At 40.8% G+C, this 23,436-nt stretch overlaps 1 protein-coding gene across 1 annotated transcript; it reads left to right on the forward strand.

Moving 5' to 3' along the window:
* Positions 1 to 698: 698 nt before the first annotated feature.
* LOC142174378 (uncharacterized) lies at positions 699 to 1,340 on the forward strand. Its single transcript, XM_075240164.1, has one exon. The coding sequence runs from the start codon at positions 699 to 701 to the stop codon at positions 1,338 to 1,340; it is 642 nt and encodes a 213-aa protein (XP_075096265.1).
* The last annotated feature ends 22,096 nt before the right edge of the window (positions 1,341 to 23,436 follow it).

Consider the following 23,436-nt stretch of genomic DNA (forward strand, 5'->3'; position numbering starts at 1 on the left):
TTATAATTAAGCTTGATATGACAAAAGCTTACGACAGGCTATCATGGCTATTCCTGACCAAAATACTAAGGAAAATGGGATTTCCTGAAGCTTTTATAGGCTTGATCTTTGATTTGATTGGGAACAATTGGTACTCTGTTCTTATAAATGGTCAGCCTAATGGTTTCTTCAAATCATCGAGGGGAGTTAAACAGGGTGACCCTTTGTCACTAACTCTATTCATTTTGGCAGAAGAAGCACTTTCTCGGGGATTGAATTCACTACACACTAACCTGTATTTCTGTGGTTTTGGAATGCTAAAATGGAGCCCAAAAATAAATCATCTATCATACGCTGATGATACAATAATTTTCTGCTCATCTGATAAAACTTAGTTGAGACTTGTCACGGAGGTTTTTCAAGCTTATGAATCATCATCTGGTCAACTCGTGAACAAAGCCAAATCAGCCATATACATGCATCATTTAACGGATAATGAGGTGATTAACAAGGTGGAAAGGATTACAGGTATACAAAGATAATGTTTCCCTATGACCTATCTTGACTGTCCTATTTTTTATGCAAGAAGAAGGGGAGACTATTACCAGGGATTAATCACCAAGGTTATGGACAAACTTCAGTCATGGAAAGGCAAACTCCTATCTGTAGGAGGCAGAGTTGTTTTAATCGCAAATGTGCTATAGAGTATCCCAATTCATATGTTGTCAGCAGCCAATCCTCCAAGTTATGTGATCAACAAATTACATAGCATTTTTGCCAAGTTTTTCTGGAGCAGCAATGTGGGAGGTAGCACTAGACATTGGGCGTCTTGGACTAACCTTTTTATGCCTTTTGAGGAGGGAGGCATAGGCTTCAGGTCCCTACATGACGTATCCAAGGCACTATTCTGCAAATTGTGGTGGAATTTCAGGACTAACCCCACTCTATGGAGTGCATTTATTAGTCAAAAGTACTGCAAGAAACTAAATGTAGTAATTGTACCTTGGAAGCGCGAATCCCACGTGTGGAGAAAAATGCTAGAATGTAGGAACTTGATTGAGCATCAAATCTACTGGAAACTGAGAATGGGATCGGCTCAATTCTGGTTCGACAATTGGACAGAGATGGGAGCCTTATATTTTCAAGTGCCTACAGAGTTTGGTATCGATGAGGATATTCATAATGTCAATGATCTAGTTGAAAATGGTATGTGGAATGTGGATAAAATGTTTGAGAGCCTACCTGAAGATTTGGCACACCACATTGTGCAGAATATTAGACCACCAACTGAAAGTTCACAGTTAGATACTCCTTTCTGGATGCTTGAAACAATGGGACATTTTACAGTAAAGTCTGCATAGGATTACCTGCGGAGAAGAGCCAACACAAGATTAGCTTACAAGATGATATGGGTAAAAGGTTTACCTTTCAAGATATCATTCTTCCTGTGGAAGGTGTGGCAAGCCAAACTGCCACTTGATGATTTCTTGCGTAAGCTAGGATACTCTATGCTATCTAAATGTTGGTGCTGTGCTGATCCTAAGAAGGAGTCATTACTACATTTGTTCTTCAGATCCAATGCAGCTACAAGTGTTTGGAGTTACTTCCCAAGGAGAGAAGGAATTGCATTAGAAGGGTTGTCATTACATCAAGCAATTACAAAGTGTTGGACAGCAGCAGTTATACCTAGATTGAAGCCAGTATTACAGGCTTTACCTGCATGCATCGTATCGGAACTGTGGAAGAGAAGAAACAGTTTGAAATATGGAGAAGTAGTGCCAGTGAGCAGAGTTATTTTCGAGGTGTCATCTACTTTGTAATATCTGGTCCAACTGAAAAAGCCTGGACTACATGTGCCTCACAAGTGGCTGGACTTACTGACAATGATGGAGCACTACACACCACGACTGAAATATGATAAAGTTTTATGGGAATTTCCTTCAAGAGGATGGATCAAAGTGAATACGGATGGAGCATGTAGAGGGAACCCAGAGAGTAGTTCAATTGGTTTCTGCATAAGGAATAAGGCAGGTGATTTGATATATGCAGAAGGAAGGTATATTTCTGAAGGAACCAACAATGAATCAGAAGCGGTAGCTATTGTGGAGGCATTGAAGATGTGCAAAAATCTTAATTATTACCAGATATGGCTGCAGACAGACTCTATGCTACTAAATAACATTACAGAAGAATCATGGAAGCCTCCTTGGTATATTACTGAACATGTAGAGGAGATTTTAAGGATGAAGGAACAAAGTACCATCAAGGTCACACACATATTCAGAGAAGGGAATACATTAGTAGACCATCTTGCCAATTATGCTCTACATGAAGGAAATACTGAATGCCATGGTTTCTGAGATTTGGACTCAAAGGAATGAGGATTATTAACGAAGATAAGATGCAATGTCCTTACATAAGAGTGAAGGTTGAAATGAACTAGGAGGAAAAGAGGATTCAGTTTGTTATTAGACTTGAATCATTATTGAGGAGAGTTTGAATAGCAATTTTTGCGCTAACTTTGTTTATTTTTTTGAAGTGGAAGTGGAAGAGATAAAGGAGCTGATGCACAGGACCAATTCAATGGTGTCGCATACCATCAAAGAAAGAGTTATCTATGTACTACATTGTCCTACAGTCCCTACGAAATGGCATGGCACTAATTTGAATGGACCAGGCATGCTTGCAAGAAAAGGTGGACAACTACTTGTAGTTTCGAAATACAACATGCTATCACAGGACACAAAAATGGTGATCAATTGGTCAAGGAACTACAACGGAGGGCTTAAAGGATTCCAAAACCTTTCCAATGAACGAGCAAAACAGAAAGGTTAAAGGTTTTGGAATTCCAATCAGTGTGCTGTAGGAACAACGAAATCGAGGCAAAGCTGGAAATAAAAAATGGTCCATCACAGTTTTGTCTTTCTTTAATCCACGCCTGTAAAGTGGAACCTTATGAACGCATGCTACTTAGTACTTTAGAGAGCCTCGAAGTAACGAGAGATCTGGAGCAAAACAACATTTCAAATGCACTAATATGGAATCGAAAAAGGCTACACAAGGACCAACATAGGACAACACTCAAAGGCTTAAACAATGAGCACATTGAGAGAACATCGAGGAGGAGCACAAGGATAGACAACACCACTTTATCTTGGGACTTTGAATCAATGGACTTTATGTCATGCATGCATAGATGAAATGGACAACATTGGAAATGCAAACGCAGGCGTGGGGGAAACTGGGTGAACTTGCTGGGAAAAATGCATACACGCATGGGGGACATAACCTTTGGGAATTTAAAAAGAGGAGCCTTTGAGATTTCAAAGGAATGGGCAAAATCATTGCAATTACATTACGCAGCTCAAGGAGGTTCTTTGGACTGGGTACGGGAGGTGCTTAATTGGGGTGCAGACCGACTTCAGAGAGATTATGCTGGGCGAATACCTTCTTTAGTCTTTGTGACATACAAGCATGAAGCATGTCATGCTCTCTTAAAGACATGGCCAGCGCCCTGGAAGATCATGACTTTGAGGGCAGTAATTTTTGAGCTACGTCGCATATGCTTCGTGCAGTCATGCACAATGGAGATTCAAAAGTGTGGCCATCAGATGTATGGGATTATGGTGACATGGTATTGCATACTCGCAGGCACTACATGTTGCAGAATGATATGTCTGGGGCAAGCAGGGAAAGGTACAAATGGTGGACAACATAATCATGTGGAGGTTAACACCTCATATACACATAGAGTTCGTCAACCAAATGCAGGCATTAAGGCACAACAACAATCACAAGCAGCTGAATACAAAAGGTGTAGGTACACTTTAGATAGCAGGAAGAGTGGATACAATAAAATACCCGTGCTATTCTTACATCCCAACCTTAAAGTGGTGGTATTAGTATTCTATACTCATTCCACTGGAGGGAAAGTGGGGGGCGGCATAGGGTTTACATCGATAGCAATGGGCAAAACTCCTGCCCAGTTTCGACCAATGTATCACGTAACAGGCTGGTTTTGGATACGATTTCTGGGTAATGTAGCTGTCGTTTGGAACAAATGCCAAATACAATTACACACTACTATAACTCAGGGATCAAATCATGCAAAAGGTTCAAGCAAATACACAGAGTTCAGTCGTGAAACGGGGCTTAAATATACCATTATAGAGCAGGTTTGGGATTTGCAAATAACAAGGCATAACTGACTACACTTAGCAGAAAATCTTGAAAGAAGATGGGGCTACATACAGGCACAACAACTAAGCAGGGCATCCAAGGAAAGAACTCACAAAAGGAAGTCAATGGTGATCAGGAAGAAAGCAAGCAAAAGGGAGAAAAAAAATGAAGCAAGAGAGCAGTTGTTGACGAGAATGGAGCACTGGTTCATATGTTGGCATGACATGGAACAAGCTAGAGTTTTTGTAGATAGATTGATTCATATTCAGAAACTACCAGATCATTGGAAGGACATTTTCCTTCATATCATGGAGACAGTACTGCCAATGCATGAAGACAAGGGATTTCGTAGGCATCTTTTGCTTAGTATAGTTAGTATTCATATTGTGATATCATTGTTGAGCTCATTACTCAATATTGATAGTAGGTCGTATTTAGATTTCAAATTGGATGCCTTTCATTTCGTTAGAACTCCGGACATAAAAATTTGTTCTTTTTTTAGTTTTTCATATATATAAAACCTAGCCCTAGGCACTTGCCTAGCGGATTGCCAAAAAAAAGGTAATTAACTAATATTTAAAATACAAAAGGAGCGATTATTGAATTAAAATAGCATAAAGTGTACAATTAGGCTATAATTGCAAAATTATTGTAATTATAGCCAAACAATGTCAAATTGGCTAATTTGTGAGATAATTAAATCCTAATAGGATTAAAAATGATATATTTAGCTAAGAGATACTTTGAAATTACTTGTAATGTAATTTATGAATAATTATTATATACACAGTACTGAATAAATTAGATAATAATATGAAAAATTATGGAAAAATACCAATTATTATAAAAAGTGATTTTAAAGGCATATATGCAAATTTAAAAAATAGTTTGAGGAAAAATTGGGTATTAACAGCTGCCTCTCTTTACCCGGGAAGGATGAAAGAGTTTTCGGGTAAAGAAATGATGGCCAATTTTGACTGAGCAAAACGGTTTGGGAAGATTTAGCCAGCACCCTGGCTTCTGAGTTGCCTACACATCCCTTGTTTTACATGAATCAGACCGTATGTAGTTCAGGATCCATCGGCAGAGCATACCGATGAAGTCATTTCAAGAACGGACGCAACATGTAGGGCTGAGTGAGTGAACAGTTTACGGGAATGGTTAGGTTTGATATGGCTGAGGGAACTGGAGCGGGATCGCTCCTGCTGGGATAGCCATTGCTCACTGGGTTACCTGCCAATAAACAATCGAAGCATATATTGCATAATTTAAACATGATGCAAAGTCTCGTTGGACCATGAATGCTGTTTTCGGACGATGAGGATGATACCCTTAGACCATGATGTACTAGGCCATGAAGCGTATGATAACGGATTCACAGGCCATGAAATGATGTTCTCGGGCTATGAGGATGGTGCCTCCGAACCATGACGCCTTTGAATAATGACATGCAAAAGATTAAAAGAGATCATCAGGCATTGACATGGTGTTCTCGGGCTATGAAGATGGTGTCTCCGAACGATGATGCCTTTGGATGAGTTGGCGATATTTCAGCCTACGAAGGATGCAGTAGTATGATGCGGACAAGACAGAGCTTAGTCTTGCGAATTGAAGGGTAGATCTTAGCCCGTAAGAGAAGCGAGATAAATAGTTCTTAGTTTCAAAGAAAATTGGAGGCCGAGCTTAGACTCGAAAGGCAGAATGATAGCCTTATGAAAAGATGTGAATGCATATGGAGGTAGAGCTTAACCTCGGAAGGCAGAATGGTAGCCTTATGCAAATCGGAAGGCAGAATAGTAGCCTTATGCGATGCAAATGCAGATGGAGACAACGTTTAGTCTCGGAAGGCAAAATGGTAGCCTTATGCAAATTAGAAGGCAGAACGTAGCATTATGCAATGCAAATGCAGATGGAGACATCGTTTAGTCTCGGAAGGTAAAATGGTAGCCTTATGCAAATTGGAAGGCATAATGGTAGCCTTATGCAATGCAAATGCAGATGGAGACAGCGTTTAGTCTCAGAAGGCAGAATGGTAGCCTTATGAAAATTGGAAGGCAGAATGGTAGCCTTAAGCAATTCAAATGCAGATGGAGACAACGTTTAGTCTCGGAAAGCAAAATGGTAAGACTTATGCAGATTGGAAGGCAGAATGGTAGCCTTATGTAATGCAAATGCAGATGGAGACAACGTTTAGTCTCGGAAGGCAGAATGGTAGCCTTATGCAAGAAATAAGATAACAACTGACAATAGAGTTTTCTTAGCTGATAGCAGATTCCAGCGTTGTGATTACTGGGAGCATTGTGACATACGAAACATCACTGGTGTGTACTGATAGCAAATGTTGGTAAGTGCAACGGTTTGGAGAATCGTATTTTGAATAATGTTTGTCCCGTGGGCGTACAATACGTCTAATCTTAGTGCCTGCATCCAACGAAAAATCATGAGTTTTGTAAAGGGGAAGGTTAGTTCTTATCCCTGATGGCTTTGCTTGACATGTTCATCTTTGATATGGTGATACCATCCATATCATTGGGGTAGCGTTGCTAAACAAAGCAGTTTCAATAATAAACATGCATGGTTTTGTAAATGTATGACATAAATGTATAATTATAAATAGCTTTTAGATGAACCGATGACTGTGATATAGTTCAAGACATTGCAACCTCTCCCGCTACGGAATTTTGATGATCCTCCTCAAAATTCTACCCCTGTTTGATGGGTTGATGATTCTGACTGCTGCTCGTGCGGCGATTGACTGAAATTACTTTGGAATTTTGAGGGTCCTCCTCAAAATTCTACCCAGTTTCCAATTGCACGGGGGGGGGGGGGGGGAGATGAAATTTTATTTAATTGTGACCGAACCTATAGGGCTGCCTACGTATCCCCTCTTAAACGGGAATCAGTTCAGGCGTAGTTCAATTTACATTATATAAGGGAAACATAAAGATTACACATAGTAACACTTTTCTGCATCTGAATTAATCGGCTTTGGCCAGACATCTCCGTCCATTTCTGAAAGTATGAGGGCTCCTCCTATTAGAACCCGGTGAACCATGTATGGACCCTGCTAGTTGGGAGAGAACTTCCCTTTGGCTTCATCTTAATGCGGAAAAATTCTGTAACACCAGCTGTCCCGGTGCGAACTGTCTTGGCTTGACTCTTTTGTTGAAGGCTCTGGACATTCTGTTCTGATAGAGTTGGCCATGGCAGACTGCATTCATTCTCTTTTCGTCTATAAGGTCTAGTTGCTTATAACGACTTTTCACCCACTCCGCATCGTCGAGCTCAGCTTTTTGTATGATCCTTAGGGAAGGAATTTCTACCTCAGTGCAAATGATAGCCTCTGTACCGTAAACCAGCATATACCGGGTTGCCTCGGTTGATATGCAGACTGTGGTGCAATACCCCAGAAGAGCAAATTATAAATTCTCGTGCCACTGTCTGTGATTCTTTATCATTTTCCTTAATATCTTCTTGATATTCTTGTTGGCGGCTTCTACAACTCCATTCATCTAAGGCCTATAGGCTGTGGAATTCTTGTGTTTGATCTTGAAAGTTTCGCACTTAGCTTTCATCAAGTCACTATTGTGGTTGGAGCCATTATTAGTAATGATTAACTCTGGAATTCCGAATCGACAAACAATGCGGTTGCGGACAAAGTCTGCAATGACTTTCTTAGTCATTGCTTTGTAATATGCTGATTCAACCCATTTGGTGAAATAGTCTATGGCTACTAGGATAAACCTGTGTCCATTGGAGGCAGCAGACTCGATTGGTACAATAACATCCATCCCCCAGGCAGCGAAAGGCCACTGTAAGCTTATTGTGTTGAGCTCGCTTGGAGGTACCTTTATCATGTCTGCATGTATCTGACAATGGAGATATTTTCGTACATACTGGATGTAGTCTGTTTCCATAGTCATCGAAAAGTAACTAGTCCAGAGTATCTTCTTTTCTAAGATAAAATCGTTCATATGTGGACCACAGGGCCCAGCATGAATGTCCTCTAGTATCCTGGATGCTTCCTTTGCGTCGACACATCTTAATAATCCTACATGAGGAGTCCTCCTATACAGGATTCCTCCGCTGTGAAAGAAGTTGTTGGACAATCTTCGAAGTGTGCATTTCTGAGCAGGATTTTCAAGCTCTGGGTACTCTCATTTTGCCAAATATTCCTTGATATCATGAAACCAAAGCTTTCTGTCTGCTTCTTCTTCAACATGGGCACAGTAAGCTGGCTGATTATGGATTTTCACCGGAATGGGATCAATGAAATTCTTATCGGGGTACTGTATCATAGATGATAGGGTAGCCAATGCATCGGCGAACTCATTCTAGATTCTGGGAACATGCTGAAATTCCGTCTTGGTGAACCTCTTTCTCAATTCCTGTACATGATGCAGATACGAGAGTATCTTGGAATTCTTGGTCATCCATTCTCCTCGTACTTGATGTATAAGCAAGTCTAAATCTCCAATCACCAGCATCTCTTTAACGTTCATGTCAATGGACATTTTGAGTCCTAAGAGGCAGGCTTCATATTTGGCCATATTGTTGGTGCAGGGGAACCTGAGTTTGGCAGACACCGGATAATTCTCACCAGTTCCTGATATTAGGGTTGCTCCTATGCCAACTCCTTTGAAGTTTGATGCTCCATCGAAGAACATTCTCCAACCGTCATAGGATTACGCAATGTTTTCTCCTATGAATGATACCTCTTCATCAGGAAAATACGTTTTCAAGGGTTCGTATCCTCCATCCATGGGGTCTTCAGCAAGGTGGTCTGCTAGTGCCTGTCCCTTGACTGCTTTCTGAGTTACATAAACAATGTCGAACTCGCTCAACATGATTTGCCACTTGGCTAGCTTGCCGGTGGGCATGGGCTTCTGAAAGATGTACTTCAAGGTATCCATCCTCGATATGAGAAATGTAGTATTAGCACAAAAGTAATGTCTCAGCTTCTGAGCTACCCAAGTCAAATCACAACAGGTGCATTCCAATAGAGAATATCGGGCCTCGTACAGGGTAAACTTCTTACCGTGATAATAAATGGCTCGTTCCTTCCTCCCTATTTCATCGTACTGCCCCAGAACGCAACTAAAAGCTCCATCTAACACTGCAAGGTAGAGTAATAAGGGTCTACCTGGCTCAGACGGGACTAAAACTGGTGGTGTTGACATGTACTCCTTGATTTTGTCGAAGGCCTTTTGGCAGTCATCGGTCCATTTGGTGGCAGCGTCCTTCTTCAACATCTTAAAGATTGGCTCATAGATAACTGTAACTTTGCTATGAATCAGCTGATGTAGTTAAGCCTTCCCATGAAACTCATCACATCCTTCCTGTTCTTTGGCGGTGGTAGTTCTTGAATGGCTTTGACTTTCGATAGATCCAGTTCTATTCCTCGGCGGCTCATAATAAACCCAAGCAATTTCCCAATAGGAACCCCAAATGCACACTTTGCGGGGTTTAGTTTTAGGTTGTATCTCCGCAGTCTATTGAAGAACTTCCTCATATCTTCTATGTGGTCAGTGGTTTTCTTGTATTTGATAATAACATCATCCACATATAGCTCTATCTCCTTGTGTATCATATCATGGAAAATGGTAGTCATGGCCCTCATGTAGGTGGCCCCTGCATTCTTCAGGCCAAATATCATCATCTTGTAGCAGTAAACTCCCCAATGGGTAATGAAAGCCATTTCTCAACATGTTCCTCATCCATCCGGATCTGATGATAACCAATGCAGCAATCTACGAATGACTGTAGTTCATGCTTGGCACAATTGTCAATTAGGATGTGTATATTTGGCATAGGGAAGTCATCTTTCGGACTGTCCCAGTTGAGATCCCGGTAGTCGACATAGACTCTGACCTTCCTATCCTTCTTTGGCACTAGCACAATGTTGGCTAACCATGTCGGGTATTCTACTACCCTTATAACCTTAGCATTGATCTGCTTGGTGACTTATTCTTTGATTTTCAAACTCATATCAGGCTTGAACTTTCTGAGCTTTTGCTTTACCGGTGGACACATTGGATCGGTTGGCAGTTTGTGAGCTACAATAGACGTACTCAGACAAGTCATGTCATCATACGACCAAGTGAATATGTCCTCATATCTGTGTATTCTTTCTTCTCTGATGGCGATAGGTGAATGCTGATTCGTGTTTTCATGATGTTTTCTGCATTTCCCAGGTTGACAATCTTGTCAGGTATGTCATCTTCTCCTGAATCCATGTCCATTTGTTGCATTGTCTCATTGCATGTCACATTGATTGGTTCATCAAGACAAGTAAAAGTAATGCTGTATTGGTAAAGCAAAGAGAGAAATGATTGCAATAAATATTAATTCATAAGAGAAAATGCTTTTGACAAGTTGAATAACTATTTTGAACATTGGAGATCTTATTGTGGGAATTGAAAATGCGAAAAGAAAATCATTCAGTAAATAAAACAGTGAATAATTCTTGTTTTACCCTTGCTACCCTGAGGCTCGTCGGGCTTTGGTTGTCCTGATGGTCCAAATCTCGAGATGTGCCCCTCTGCTCACAGCCTATAAGGAAGGGCCCTCCTCCCCCTCCTCCTAGAGAATAACACAACAGTCCATCACTGTCCTCTAGAAACAAGTTCTTCACCGCTGTAAGTGCTTCTACATCATATTACCCATAAATAATGTCTGACTGCTGGAGGTCTGCTCTAGATATGGTATTGGCTGCCCTAGTGGATAGTAAGGACCGCGCCACGGTGGCAACCAGCTATTGAATTCTTTCCAAGTGTATTCATATCCCAAACCGAAGGTAGTGCCATGTTTCTTGAGTTTTATGGGTTTAGAGATTCCTTGGAGGTTCTTCCCGAGCCCTTTGCCAGGTTCGTACCCACTCCAACTCAGTATACTCTCGATTTTGCTATCCCACAATTTGTCTTTAATTATAGCATTGACCCGCTCAATATGGTGGTAAGTTTCTCCACCCAGCTTCCTTCTTCCCTCGATCGCCGGAATGGTCTGGCGACTGTATATAGGGTTTCTACTGTCGTCGTGAATGATCACTTCCTGGTGATTCCATTTGAATTTTACTGCCTGATGCAGTGTTGATGCTACGGCCCCAACAACATGAAGCCATGGTCGTCCCAGCAGCAAGTTGTAAGATGCTGGTACATCTATTACCTAGAAATCGACCTCGAACCAGGTTGGTCCCATCTGCAGGCATAGACTAATTTCACTAGTGGTGGACCTCTGAGAACCATCAAAGGCTTTCATATTGATTGGTCCATCCTTTATCTCATGCAGCCCTTTACCCAACTTCTTGAGTTATACCAGCGGACAAATGTTAAGACTGGAACCTTTATCGATCAGGATTCTGGTGATGAAATAATCTTTGCATTGTACGGTGATGTGTAGTGCTTTGTTGTGCCCCAGCCCTTCAGGTGGCAGCTCGTCCTCATGAAAGGTGATCTTATTGTTTTCTATCACTAGTCCTACCATATTAGCCACTTCCCCGCTAGTGGCGTTACTTGGTACGTATGCTTCATTTAGCACCTTTAACAGAGCATTCTTGTGCGTCTCAGAATTTTTGCAGCAAAGAGAGAATGAATATTTGTGTTGGCGTCTTGTTTAACTGGTCGATGACCGAATGTTCCTTGGCCTGTATTTTCCTCCAAAGTCATCCAGACATGTCTCAATGAGGGGACGCCGATTGGAGGTCTGCTTGCTTGATTCAGCTAGATGTTCAGGGGTATAGACTCTACCAGTTCTTGTCATACCCTATGCTACGATAGTTTCTTCAATCCTGACCTTGCCTTTCCTTCTCACCTCGGCTGTGTAGTCCCAGGGTACAACATTTGTATAGAATGGTGGCATGGTTAACATCGCCACAGGGACCAGCGCAACTATCCTTACTTCTAATGGAACATGTGCCTTGGGTGGCAAGATAGCAACCTCAAATGGTGCGGGTGCATTTGCCAGAGACACGAATTCAACCTTAATTGGTACCGATGTCTTTGCGGATGGTGCTGCTTCAAACTTAAGAGGTACAAACATATTCACCTCAGCGTCCTCGGACGGTTGGATCTAGACTATGATTGGATTGAGAGTAATTGTTGGTTTCTTCGAGTCATCACCTTCTGCGATCAACCTGGTTGATCCCTTGGTATCCCAGTCACCTTCTACTTCAATCATATGTATATCTCCCCCCTTATGGTCTGGCAGAAGGTTGTTGCAGATGTTTGGAGTGGGCTCCTTTGCCACAATTATCTTGTTATCAATCAAGGACCATATCTTGTCTTTCATGGAGCGACATTCATCGATGGTGTGCCCTTTCATGCCAGAGTGGTATGCACATGACTTGTTAGGGTTGACCCATTGAGAAGGATTCTCAAGGGTTGCAGCAGGGATGGGGGTGACATAACCAGCAACTTTGAGCCTGTCATACAGGTGGTCGATGGGTTCAACAATGGCTATATATTATTTTGGAGGTTTGCGATAAAATTAGGTCAGGTCTAGGGAAATGTTGGCGTGCAGAAGGTGATTGATAGTGGGATGATTGAGCATTATAGGTTTGGTAGACATGAGCGAGTCGGGAGTATCTAGATGAAGTAGGTTGATATGTAGAAGGTAGAGATGACTGATAGGTTGGTGGTAGAGCTTGGTATAAAGGTGAGGGTGCTTGGTAATTTGGGGTTGGCTGGTATGTGAGTGGAGGTGTTGGATAAGTTTGGTATTTGAGGGGATACTTGGTCCTTTGTGCAACCATTACGGCCCCTACGTCCCTTTTCTTGGACACACCACCAAACTATAAAGCCTTATTCGTAGCCTTCAAGGCCTCAAAATTTGTAACCATACCACTTTTAATACCTTCTTCAATTCTCTCACCTAATTTGATAATATCGGAGAATTTGTGGTTCTCAATCATCATCAGCCGTTCATAGTACTGTGAGTCCTGAGCTTGGACAAAGAACTTGTTCATTTGCTCTTATTCTAAGGAGGGTCTGACCTTAGCAGCTTTGGACCTCCAGCGAGTAGCATACTCGCTGTCACACCTCCTTTTTCACCTACACCCCCGGAAGGGCGTAAAGAAGTTTTTCCATTTAAAGGACAATCAGAACGGGATTTAATTATTAATTATTCAGAGTCGCCACTTGAGAGATTAATGGTGTCCCAAGTCACCGATTGAGTCCCGAACCGAGGAAAAATATGACTCTGTTAACAGTCCGCGAACCAGAAATCTGGGTAAGGAATTCTGTTAACCCGGGAGAAGGTGTTAGGCATTCCCGGATTCCGTGGTTCTAGCACGGTCGCTTAACTGTTGTATTTGATTTTATCTGATTTCAATACATGCTAGCTTATGTGCCTTCTATTCGTAAACCGCTTTTTATCATTATTTATTTTAAAAGAATTGCGACGTCGGGAAAACATGTTTCAAACCACGTCACAATCAATGCACCCATGGTCGTCAACACATTTCGACTTCGTCGAGATTTGAACTTGGGTCGCATCAATGCGCACCCGAGTTTAAGGAAGTAATTTAATTAAATCGCGCCTAAAGGTTCTCACGTAATATTATTCTGGGGAAGACCGTGGAGTTCGCTAAATGGCCATCCCAAATTCTAATCATTTTTAATAACTAATTATTGAGGGCCCCACATTTATTTATTTTGTGTGGTAAGGCTCGTCTCGATTTGTAAACCTCTTTTCTATCATTATTTATTTACGAAGATTACGATGTCGCGAGAATGCGTTTCAAACCACGTCGCAATCAATGCACCCGCGGTTATTGACACATTTCGACTTCATCGAGATTTGGATTTGGGTCGCATCAATGCGCACCCGAGTTTAAGAATGTTTATTCAATTAAATCGAACTCAAAGATTCTAATGTAATATGATCTTAAAGAGGACCGTGGGGTTTACTAAATGGCGCTCCCAATTTCTAATTATTTTAGTAGCCCATTGTTGACAGTCCGCGCGTGTGAGTTATTCCGACGAGGCTAGTAGCAATTCCGAAATAGCTACAATTTTTACATATTTGTATGCCTTTAAAAGGCTAGTTAATTTGGAAATGGATTGCAATAAAATAAAATAAAGACCAAATTTAAAGGAGCATTGGGCCTGCCCCTGGCCTTAATGATCCGAACGACCCAACGAGGATAGAATTATTTCTATTGTAACAATTAATAGAATGTCCATGAATCCTTATACTGAAAAAAAGAACATGAATTCTCAGACTCCCTAAATGATCTATCCTACACATTGCCTATCACGACCTGCTAAGTCAATTATGAATGAGTTCGCTTCATGATTTCCAACTGATTTCTACACGAATTCACTTACCATAATTATGATCTTTTAAACGATTTCAGAATCTTAAAACAAAAGCAACCATCTATTACACTACAATGACAAATACCAATGACTAAGCTAAATGTCATCAAACTTGCTCATGAATTTTCATGTTATGTGCACATGTCTAATTGCTTCTAATGACTAACGGAACTCACACGAATTTTCAAATCAGCCCAGGCCCATGCTCGAAGCTTATTCAAATGTCCAATTCAAAAGTTCTAAACTATGCATCGTTCAACATATAATCTACCCTACTGAACAAATTTAATTATACATATTCTGCCAATTATATAACAGGAGACTACACTACTACTATCATTTAAAGCTACAGGCTACTTTTTAGTTGAATAACAAGTCTTGGAACACTTCATTTCAACTTCAACGAACATACATCATTGAGATTCAGGGAAATGTACCTGGAAATTGGAATGTGAAATAGAGAAAAGGTGAGGATTCAGGTACTTTGAACAACAACAACAACAAACCCAGCAATGTGATATCACAGAAACACAGACAGATTACTTCGAAAATCAGAAATGTAAGCCAATTCCCACAGATCAGTCTAACATACCCCTGTCCCTCACAGCTGAAGTCCAAAACTAGTAATAAGACTCTGAAACTGTTTCAGATTTCCATATTTTGATGTCTTATTTTTGAATAACCTCAGAATTGAAATGCTGGCTAAAAAAAGAATGAATGCTCAAATTAAGACTTAGGGCTCAAGGCAGAAAAACTGAGAGCAGACCCCTTTCTCAAGGCATCTAATGCCCTTTTATAGGCAACCCCAAAGAGAATGAACTAAGGTCTGATTTTCTAATTAGTCCCTCTCTATTTTCACTTTTGTCCCTCTATTTTTATCTTGCTAAACAAGTAACTGCAATACTCTTATTAAAATTTACACTTGAAACCCATTCTAGAAGGCCCTAAAGCATTCCTCTACCCATACAATACCCATACTACCCTTCCCTATACCTTGATATTACTATTCCTATCAGAACTACCCTTTTCCATACCCAGATTACCCCTGAAAGCCTTTCAGAATCACTGACCCTACCCTTATCCTTAATAACTAAACCCAATACCCTAACCCAGTCTGAAACTTAACTAAAATCAATTAACTAGCAATCAGAAACCAACAAAAATTAATCACCTAACAATCAGAAACCAACTAATCAGACTGATTGACCCAATTATGTTCAATTAACCAACTCAAATAAGCTAAACGAAAATAAACTACGCTTAAGCTACCATGATTAACATTAAAAGAACTTAAACTAATTATTAAACCATGAAATTATAATCATTCAATTAACTAACAAAATCAGAATCAACAGTAATTAACAGAACCTAAACTAACACAATTAAACCGTAAACTTAACAGAACAATAATGAAATAACGGCTGTAAATAATATTCAATTATCCAAGTAAAAAGAAGCAGTAAAAGAAAAAAGAAAAACTCACCAAGGCAAAAAAAAGGGGGGTTCCGGCCAGTCATAACATCTGAATCCTTTCAGATTTTTGACGCGTAACACCCCTAACCATGTGTTCTTACATGAGAACACATGGTTAAGGGTACTACAGTTCGAAATCAAAAGGATTTAGTTTTAGGGTTTGGTCAGCAATTCTTAGATCTAAGATTTGGGTCGTTTTAGGGTGATTTGAAAGAGAACAACCACAGATTAGTGTTGAGGAAGGGCTGGGGGTCGTAGGGTGTGATTTTGGCTGATTCGGACAATCTGGCACCTGGCCGGAAAACTTCAAATCAAGATTCGAAGAGTTCCGACCTTATTCGAGGCAAACCAACGAGTGTAATAGAAAGAGGAGGGTGAGGGGAGCCCATGGTGTTAATTTCAGGGTGAACGGCGTAGTTCGCGTTCACCGCCGGCAAGGAATTTTAGGGCGGCGCGGATTAGGGTTTGGGGAGAAGGGTTGGGGTGAGGAAGACGATGTAAATGGGGTAGGGGGGTCTGGTTTGGACACTTAAATACCTGAAACCTCGTTAGTTCCGGACCGTTGGATTGATGAGATCCAACGGTCCTGATCCAAGGGCCCTAAAACGATGCCGTTTCATTTTAAAAGGGGGGGCGGACCGGGTAGGGATTTGGGCTGGGCTGAAACGAGGTATTTTTGAGGCATTTGGGCCAAAGGACTATATGCAGAAGTGGCCCAAATTTAAATCCCAAACAAACCACTTTTCATTGTATTTTTCAATTTTCTTTTTGCAATCTTGTATATATTTTTGTATTTATTTTCTGATTTTTTCAAAGATGTGAAATTAAGCTAACAATTAAGCTAAAACCAATTAATGCCTAAAATTAACTTAATAACTATTTGCGACTGTTTCTCAATTAAAATAATAAAACGCTAAAGTAAACTATTTTTGTAATTTTCTTCACATCCTATTCTAAAACAAGTTAATGCCTAATTAATCCTAAAGTATAAAATTAAATCCTAAATGCAAAATAAATACGTATTTTTGTATTTTGTAAAAATTAACACGCACAAAATAAAAATGCAACAATTATCGGAAGATGACACAAAAAACGCACAAAAATTGTAAAATAAAGAAAAATTATTTTGTTTGGGATTTTGGGAATTATTCATATATAGGGCAAAAATCACGTGCTCACAGCTGCCTCTCTTTGCTCGGAAACACGAAAGGTTTCCGGGCAAAGACAAGTGAGCAAATACGAGCGATTTTTGCCCGTTCGAAAATTCCGTGTGAAGCATTTTGAAAAGCTTGACCGCATCCTGCTTCGGAGGTTACCTACATATCCTGGGCTAAACAGGAATCAGGTTAGTGTAGTTCAGGAGTGTCTGGTAGCTGGGACTACCAGGAACTGTGACTGCACTGTGCTTGTTGCTGTTACTGTTGCTGACCTCCCTTATTACATCGTGTCAAAGATAAAGAAGCTAAACTAACTATGCTCTATGAATTATAAAAATCCTATCTAAATTCTTCAAACTTGCTCTTGTACTTCCTTGTTGCCTTGTTCTTTCTCGATAAAAATCCATGTTGCTGAGATGTTATTCCCTTTCTCCCCACTGCTGATCTTAAATAAACTCGAACTTGAATGTATTCCTTTGTTATTCAGGCGGGCTCCTGACTGCCGAACTTAAAATTGAAACTACTCCTCTATTATCCAGGCGGGCTCCTGACTACTGAAATTCAAAATACGTGTCTCCGTTCTCTAGGCGGACTCCTGACTTCCCAAAACTTGAACTATGTGTATCCGTTTTCCAGGCGGACTCCTGATTGCTAAATTTTTAAAAAAATGCATGTCTCTGTTCTCCAGGCGGACTTCTGATTGCTAAATTTGAAACTGAACGTCTTTATTCTCCAGGCGGACTCCTGACTTTTAAAATTTAAACTGTATGTCTCCATTCTTCAGGCGGACTCCTGACTACAAAATTTCAAAAATTCATGTCTCTGTTCTCCAGGCGGACTCCTGATTGCTAAAATTACATTGTCTATCTCTGTTTTCCAGGCGGACTCCTGATTGCTAAAATTAAAACTGTATGTCTCCATTATTCAGGCGGACTCCTGATTGCTAAAATTAAATTGTATGTCTCTATTCTCCAGGCGGACTCCTGATTGCTAAAATTACATTGTCTGTCTCTGTTTTCCAGGCGGACTCCTGATTACTAAAATTAAAACTGTATGTCTCCATTCTTCAGGAGGACTCCTGATTGCTAAAATTAAATTGTATGTCTCTGTTCTCCAGGCGGACTCCTGATTGCTAAAATTAAAACTATATGTCTCCATTCTTCAGGCGGACTCCTGATTGCTAAAATTAAATTATATGTCTCTGTTCTCCAGGCGGACTCCTGATTGCTAAAATTAAAATTGTATGTCTCCATTCTTCAGGCGGACTCCTGATTGCTAAAATTAAATTGTATGTCTCTGTTCTCCAGGCGGACTCCTGACTACTTGCATTTATCCTAAACATGCGAGATTTGCAACCAGATTATATTCCCCTTATGCTATTCATGATTATCTTGTATTTTAATCATGCCACACTTGCGATTTAAACTTGATTAATACCCGCTCTTTCCTCATGGCGAATTCTTCATGACAAACAATTTTCTGCCCCTGTTTCAATCACTGAAAAATTCGTTAGTTTAAAAAAACGGTGGTTAGTTCATGGCATTCTTGCTGCATCGTCCTTCCATTGCCTTGCTTTGTATAGCCCGACATCCTCGGAACTGACTGACTTTCCAACCGACTTCCACGTTCCCCCAATTTCTGACCACATGAATGCCTTTGTACTCATACTGTTGTCTCATCTTTCCGGCCCTTTTGCTTGAACCTTCATATTTCCCATAACATTTCCCAAATATTCTGCCGATGTAACTTCCGGCGACTTCCCTTATTCCATTTTACCTCATGTTGTTTTGACATGCTCTGACCACGTTGTGCTTTACACTTCCGGAAGCTGGTAGTGAGCCTTGAAATCCTTTCCCTCTTGCTTTTGAACATAACAGACATTAGAACATTTAGACAAACAAAAAAAACCCCAAAAGAGAATGAAATGCAATAGTTTTACAATTAAGGATGAGAAGAATCCAAAACCGGATGACTCTAAAATGACGTAAAGCAAAGAAACTTATCTGACCGGAACAGCTAACACCAATGGTCATGACATGCATTTCGGATTAATCGGCCCAACCAATCCGACTAAACAACTCTCAGTTGCCATACCTCATTGCCCATAAATTCCATCAATTGTTTGAATTACCCAGACCTTAGCCTTGTTTTCCTGCGGTACCGCAAAACGGTTTCCATCAACAAACCTTTCTCAGTTTGCCATTTCTCAACTCACTTTCGCCTTTGAGGTGCCCGTGAAGGTTTTCACCACTAAGACTCTCTCATTTTATTTTCTCTCAGCTCCCGTCGCCTTACGGTGCCCATGAGGGTTTTCACCCATAAGACTCTCTCATTTTATATTTTGTTCTTCTTGCTTGAACCAGAGTGTTGTCGTTGCCATGAATTACTGCTACCTGCTCGACTTAGCATTTATCAAAAAATGATCAGAAGGTCTTTCTTTGGACTGTAATGTAGGCTTTTGGATTGAATTAGAAAGAAAGGTATGAAAGGCTCAAAATAATTCAACTGGGTTCAAATTACAACTTTCGGAATCCACCTTTCACAACAATCGCAACTTCTGCCCCAGTTTCTGGTTTGGGGATTTTTGGATTTTTATTTGATATGACTGAACCTCAGAGAGGCTGCCTACGTACCCTTTCGGGATCAAGTCAAACGTAGTTCACACTATTTAACTTTTGTTGTTGTGATTTTCTTTCTTTCCTTTTCTTTCGTTTTTCTTTCTCTTCCCTTTCTTCTTTTCTTTTCTTTTTCTTCTTTTCTTTTCTTTCTTTTCTTTTCTTTTCTTCTTTTCTTTCTTTTTCTTTCTTTTCTTTTCTTTCTTTCTTTCTTTTCTTTCCTTCTTTTCTTTTCTTTCTTTTCCTTTTGTTTCTCTCTTCTTCCCTTTATGTTCAGCACTTGTGTTCTCTGATAGTGCCGCTGATTCCGAAAGAGGGGTACGAAAAATAAGTAAAGCTCGAAGGGGATAACAAGGGATAAGAGTGTTTGGATAGCAGGACAAAATGCCTTCATCATTTCAATCTTTAAGATATGCCAAGTACAAACACATACATTTAGAAAAATAAAGAAATCATACATAATATCTCTTGACCGCATCGGAATTGATGGCCATTTATACACATTTTCCTTCCACATCGGTCAAATACAATGCTCCGTTAGACAACACTCTGGTTACTATAAATGGTCCCTGCCAGTTTGGGGCAAATTTTCCTTTTGCCTCAGCCCAATGAGGCAAGATCCGCCTCAGTACTAATTGCCCGACTTCAAATTTCCTTGGACGTACTTTTTTGTTGTATGCTCTAGCCATTCTTCGTTGGTACAATTAGCCATGACACACTGATGTCAATCTTTTCTCGTCGATCAAACTCAACTGCTCAAGACGGCTTTTCACCCATTCATCATCACAGATCTCAACCTCTGCAATGATTCGCAAAGATGGGATTTCCACTTCTGCGGGTATTACTGCCTCGGTACCGTATACCAATGCGTAAGGAGTCGCCCCCACCGAGGTACAAACGGTGGTGCGATATCCTAACAATGCAAAAGGCAATTTCTCGTGCCATTGTCTAGATCCTTCAACCATCTTCCGGAGTATTTTCTTTATGTTCTTATTGGCTGCTTCAACCGCACCATTTGCCTTGGGACGGTACGGAGTAGAATGCCTGTGAGCAATCTTAAACTGCTCACATGTCTCCTTCATCAAATGAGTATTAAGATTAGCCCCATTATCTGTGATGATTACCTTTGGGATCCCAAATCGACAAATGATATTTGCATGCACGAAGTCAACTACAGCCTTCTTGGTCACAGACTTGTATGTCTTAGCTTCTACCCATTTGGTAAAATAATCTATAGCTACCAAGATAAACCTGTGCCCATTTGATGCTGCTGGATCAATTGGCCCAATAACATACATGCCCCACGCAACAAAAGGCCATGGTGCGGACATCGTATATAGCTCTGATGGTGGAGAATGAATCAAATCTCCATGTACTTGTCATTGATGACACTTACGCACAAAATAGATACAATTCCGCTCCATCGTGAGCCAATAATAACCCGCTCGGAGAATCTTCTTTGCTAGAACATACCCACTCATATGCGGTTCGCAGACTCCGGAATGCACTTCAGTCATGATAGTTGTGGCCTGTCGTGCATCTATACATCTCAACAAACCGAGATCTGGCGTTCTTTTGTACAGTACTCCTTCACTAAGGAAAAACCCACTTGCCAACCGTCGAATTGTTCTTTTCTGATCACCGGTGGCATGCGTTGGATATATTCCCGCTTTGATGTATTCTTTGATATCATGGAACCACGACTCTCCATAGATTTCCTCTTCTATCACATTACAGTAAGCATGCTGATCACGGACCTGAATCTGCAGTGGATCAATGTAAGCCTTATCTGGATGGTGCAACATTGACACCAAAGTAGCCAAAGCGTCCTCAACCTCATTATGAATCCTTGGAATGTGCCTGAATTCTATGGCCTGAAAACGCTGGCAAAGCTCATGCAGACACTGCCGATACGGTATAAGCTTCAAGTCCCGTGTTTCCCATTCCCCTTGAATCTGGTGTACTAGTAGGTCCGAGTCGCCCATGACCAAGACTTCCCGTACACCCATATCCACAGCTAATCTCAATCCCAATATACACGCCTCATATTCTGCCATGTTGTTTGTACAGTAGAAATGAAGTCGAGCTGTAACAGGGTAGTGCTGACCTGTTTCCGAAATAAGTACTGCTCCTATTCCCACGCCCTTCATATTTGCAGCCCCATTAAAGAAAAGTTTCCATCCCGCCTTCTCAGCTTGTTCCAATTCATCAATGTGCATCACCTCTTCATCGGGGAAATAGGTTTTCAAAGGCTCATAATCTTCATTGACGGGGTTCTTAGCTAAATGATCGGCTAATGCCTGTGCGTTCATGGCAGTCCGTGTCACATATATAATGTCAAATTCTGTAAGTAAGATCTGCCACTTAGAAAGCCTTCCTGTGGGCATGGGTTTCTGAAAAATATACTTCAACGGGTCCAAACGAGATATAAGGTAAGTGGTGTAGGATGACAAGTAATGTTTCAATTTCTGTGCCACCCACGTTAGGGCACAACATGTCCTTTCCAGATGAGTATACTTGACCTCGCAAGATGTGAACTTCTTATTGAGATAGTAGATAGTCTGCTCCTTTCTGCCCGTAACATCATGTTGTCCCAGTACACAGCCGAATGAACTGTCCACGACTGTCAGATATAGAATCAAAGGCCTCTCTAGTTCTGGCGGAACCAACACAGGTGGGTTTGACAAATACCCCATTATCTTATCAAAAGCCTCCTGACATTCATTAGTCCATTTGACCGTAGCATCTTTATTCAACAACTTGAAAATTGGTTCACAAGTTGTCGTGAGTTGAGCAATGAACCTGCTGATATAGTTCAATCGTCCTAACAAACTCATCACCTCGGTTTTGTTTCTTGGAGTGGGAAGCTCCTAAATAGCTTTGATCTTTGACGGGTCTAATTCAATACCCCGCCGGCTGACTATAAACCCCAACAACTTCCCAGACGGCACCCCGAAAGCACATTTCGCAGGATTGAGCTTAAAATTGTACCTGCGCAGCCTTTGAAAGAATTTTCTCAAATCTCTGACATGGTCGGATAGCTGTCTAGACTTCACGATCACATCATCCACGTATACCTCGATTTCCTTATGTATCATATCATGGAAGATGGTTGTCATGGCCCTCATATAAGTTGCCCCAGCGTTTTTCAAACCAAAGGGCATGACTCGATAACAATATGTTCCCCACGGCGTGATGAATGCCGTCTTTTCTGCATCTTCCTTGTCCATTAGAATCTGATAATAACCCGCATAACAATCCACAAAAGAGCCAATATCATTTTTGGCACAATTGTCGATCAGTATATGGATGTTGGGCAATGGGAAATTATCTTTTGGACTTGCCTTGTTAAGGTCTCGATAATCGACGCACACCCTGGTCTTGCCATCTTTCTTTGGCACAGGTATGATATTAGCTAACCAAGTGGGGTACCGTGTCACTTGAATGACTTTTGCCTCAAACTGCTTGGTAATCTCTTCTTTGATTTTCACACTTATGTCCATTTTTAACTTTCTCAACTTCTGCTTGACAGGGAGGAGTGTTGGATCAGTGGGCAATTTATGAACCACCAAATCGGTGCTTATACCCGGCATATCATCATATGACCATGCAAAAACGTCTTTGTACTCATGCAATACTTTAACTATCTCCTCCTTGAGTTATGGCTCAAAATGAACACTTATTTTAGTTTCCCGTACATTGTCTTGGTCCCCTAGA

Source organism: Nicotiana tabacum, chromosome 20 (genome assembly GCF_000715075.1).
Source record: "Nicotiana tabacum cultivar K326 chromosome 20, ASM71507v2, whole genome shotgun sequence".
In the NCBI taxonomy this organism is placed as follows: Eukaryota; Viridiplantae; Streptophyta; class Magnoliopsida; order Solanales; family Solanaceae; genus Nicotiana; species Nicotiana tabacum.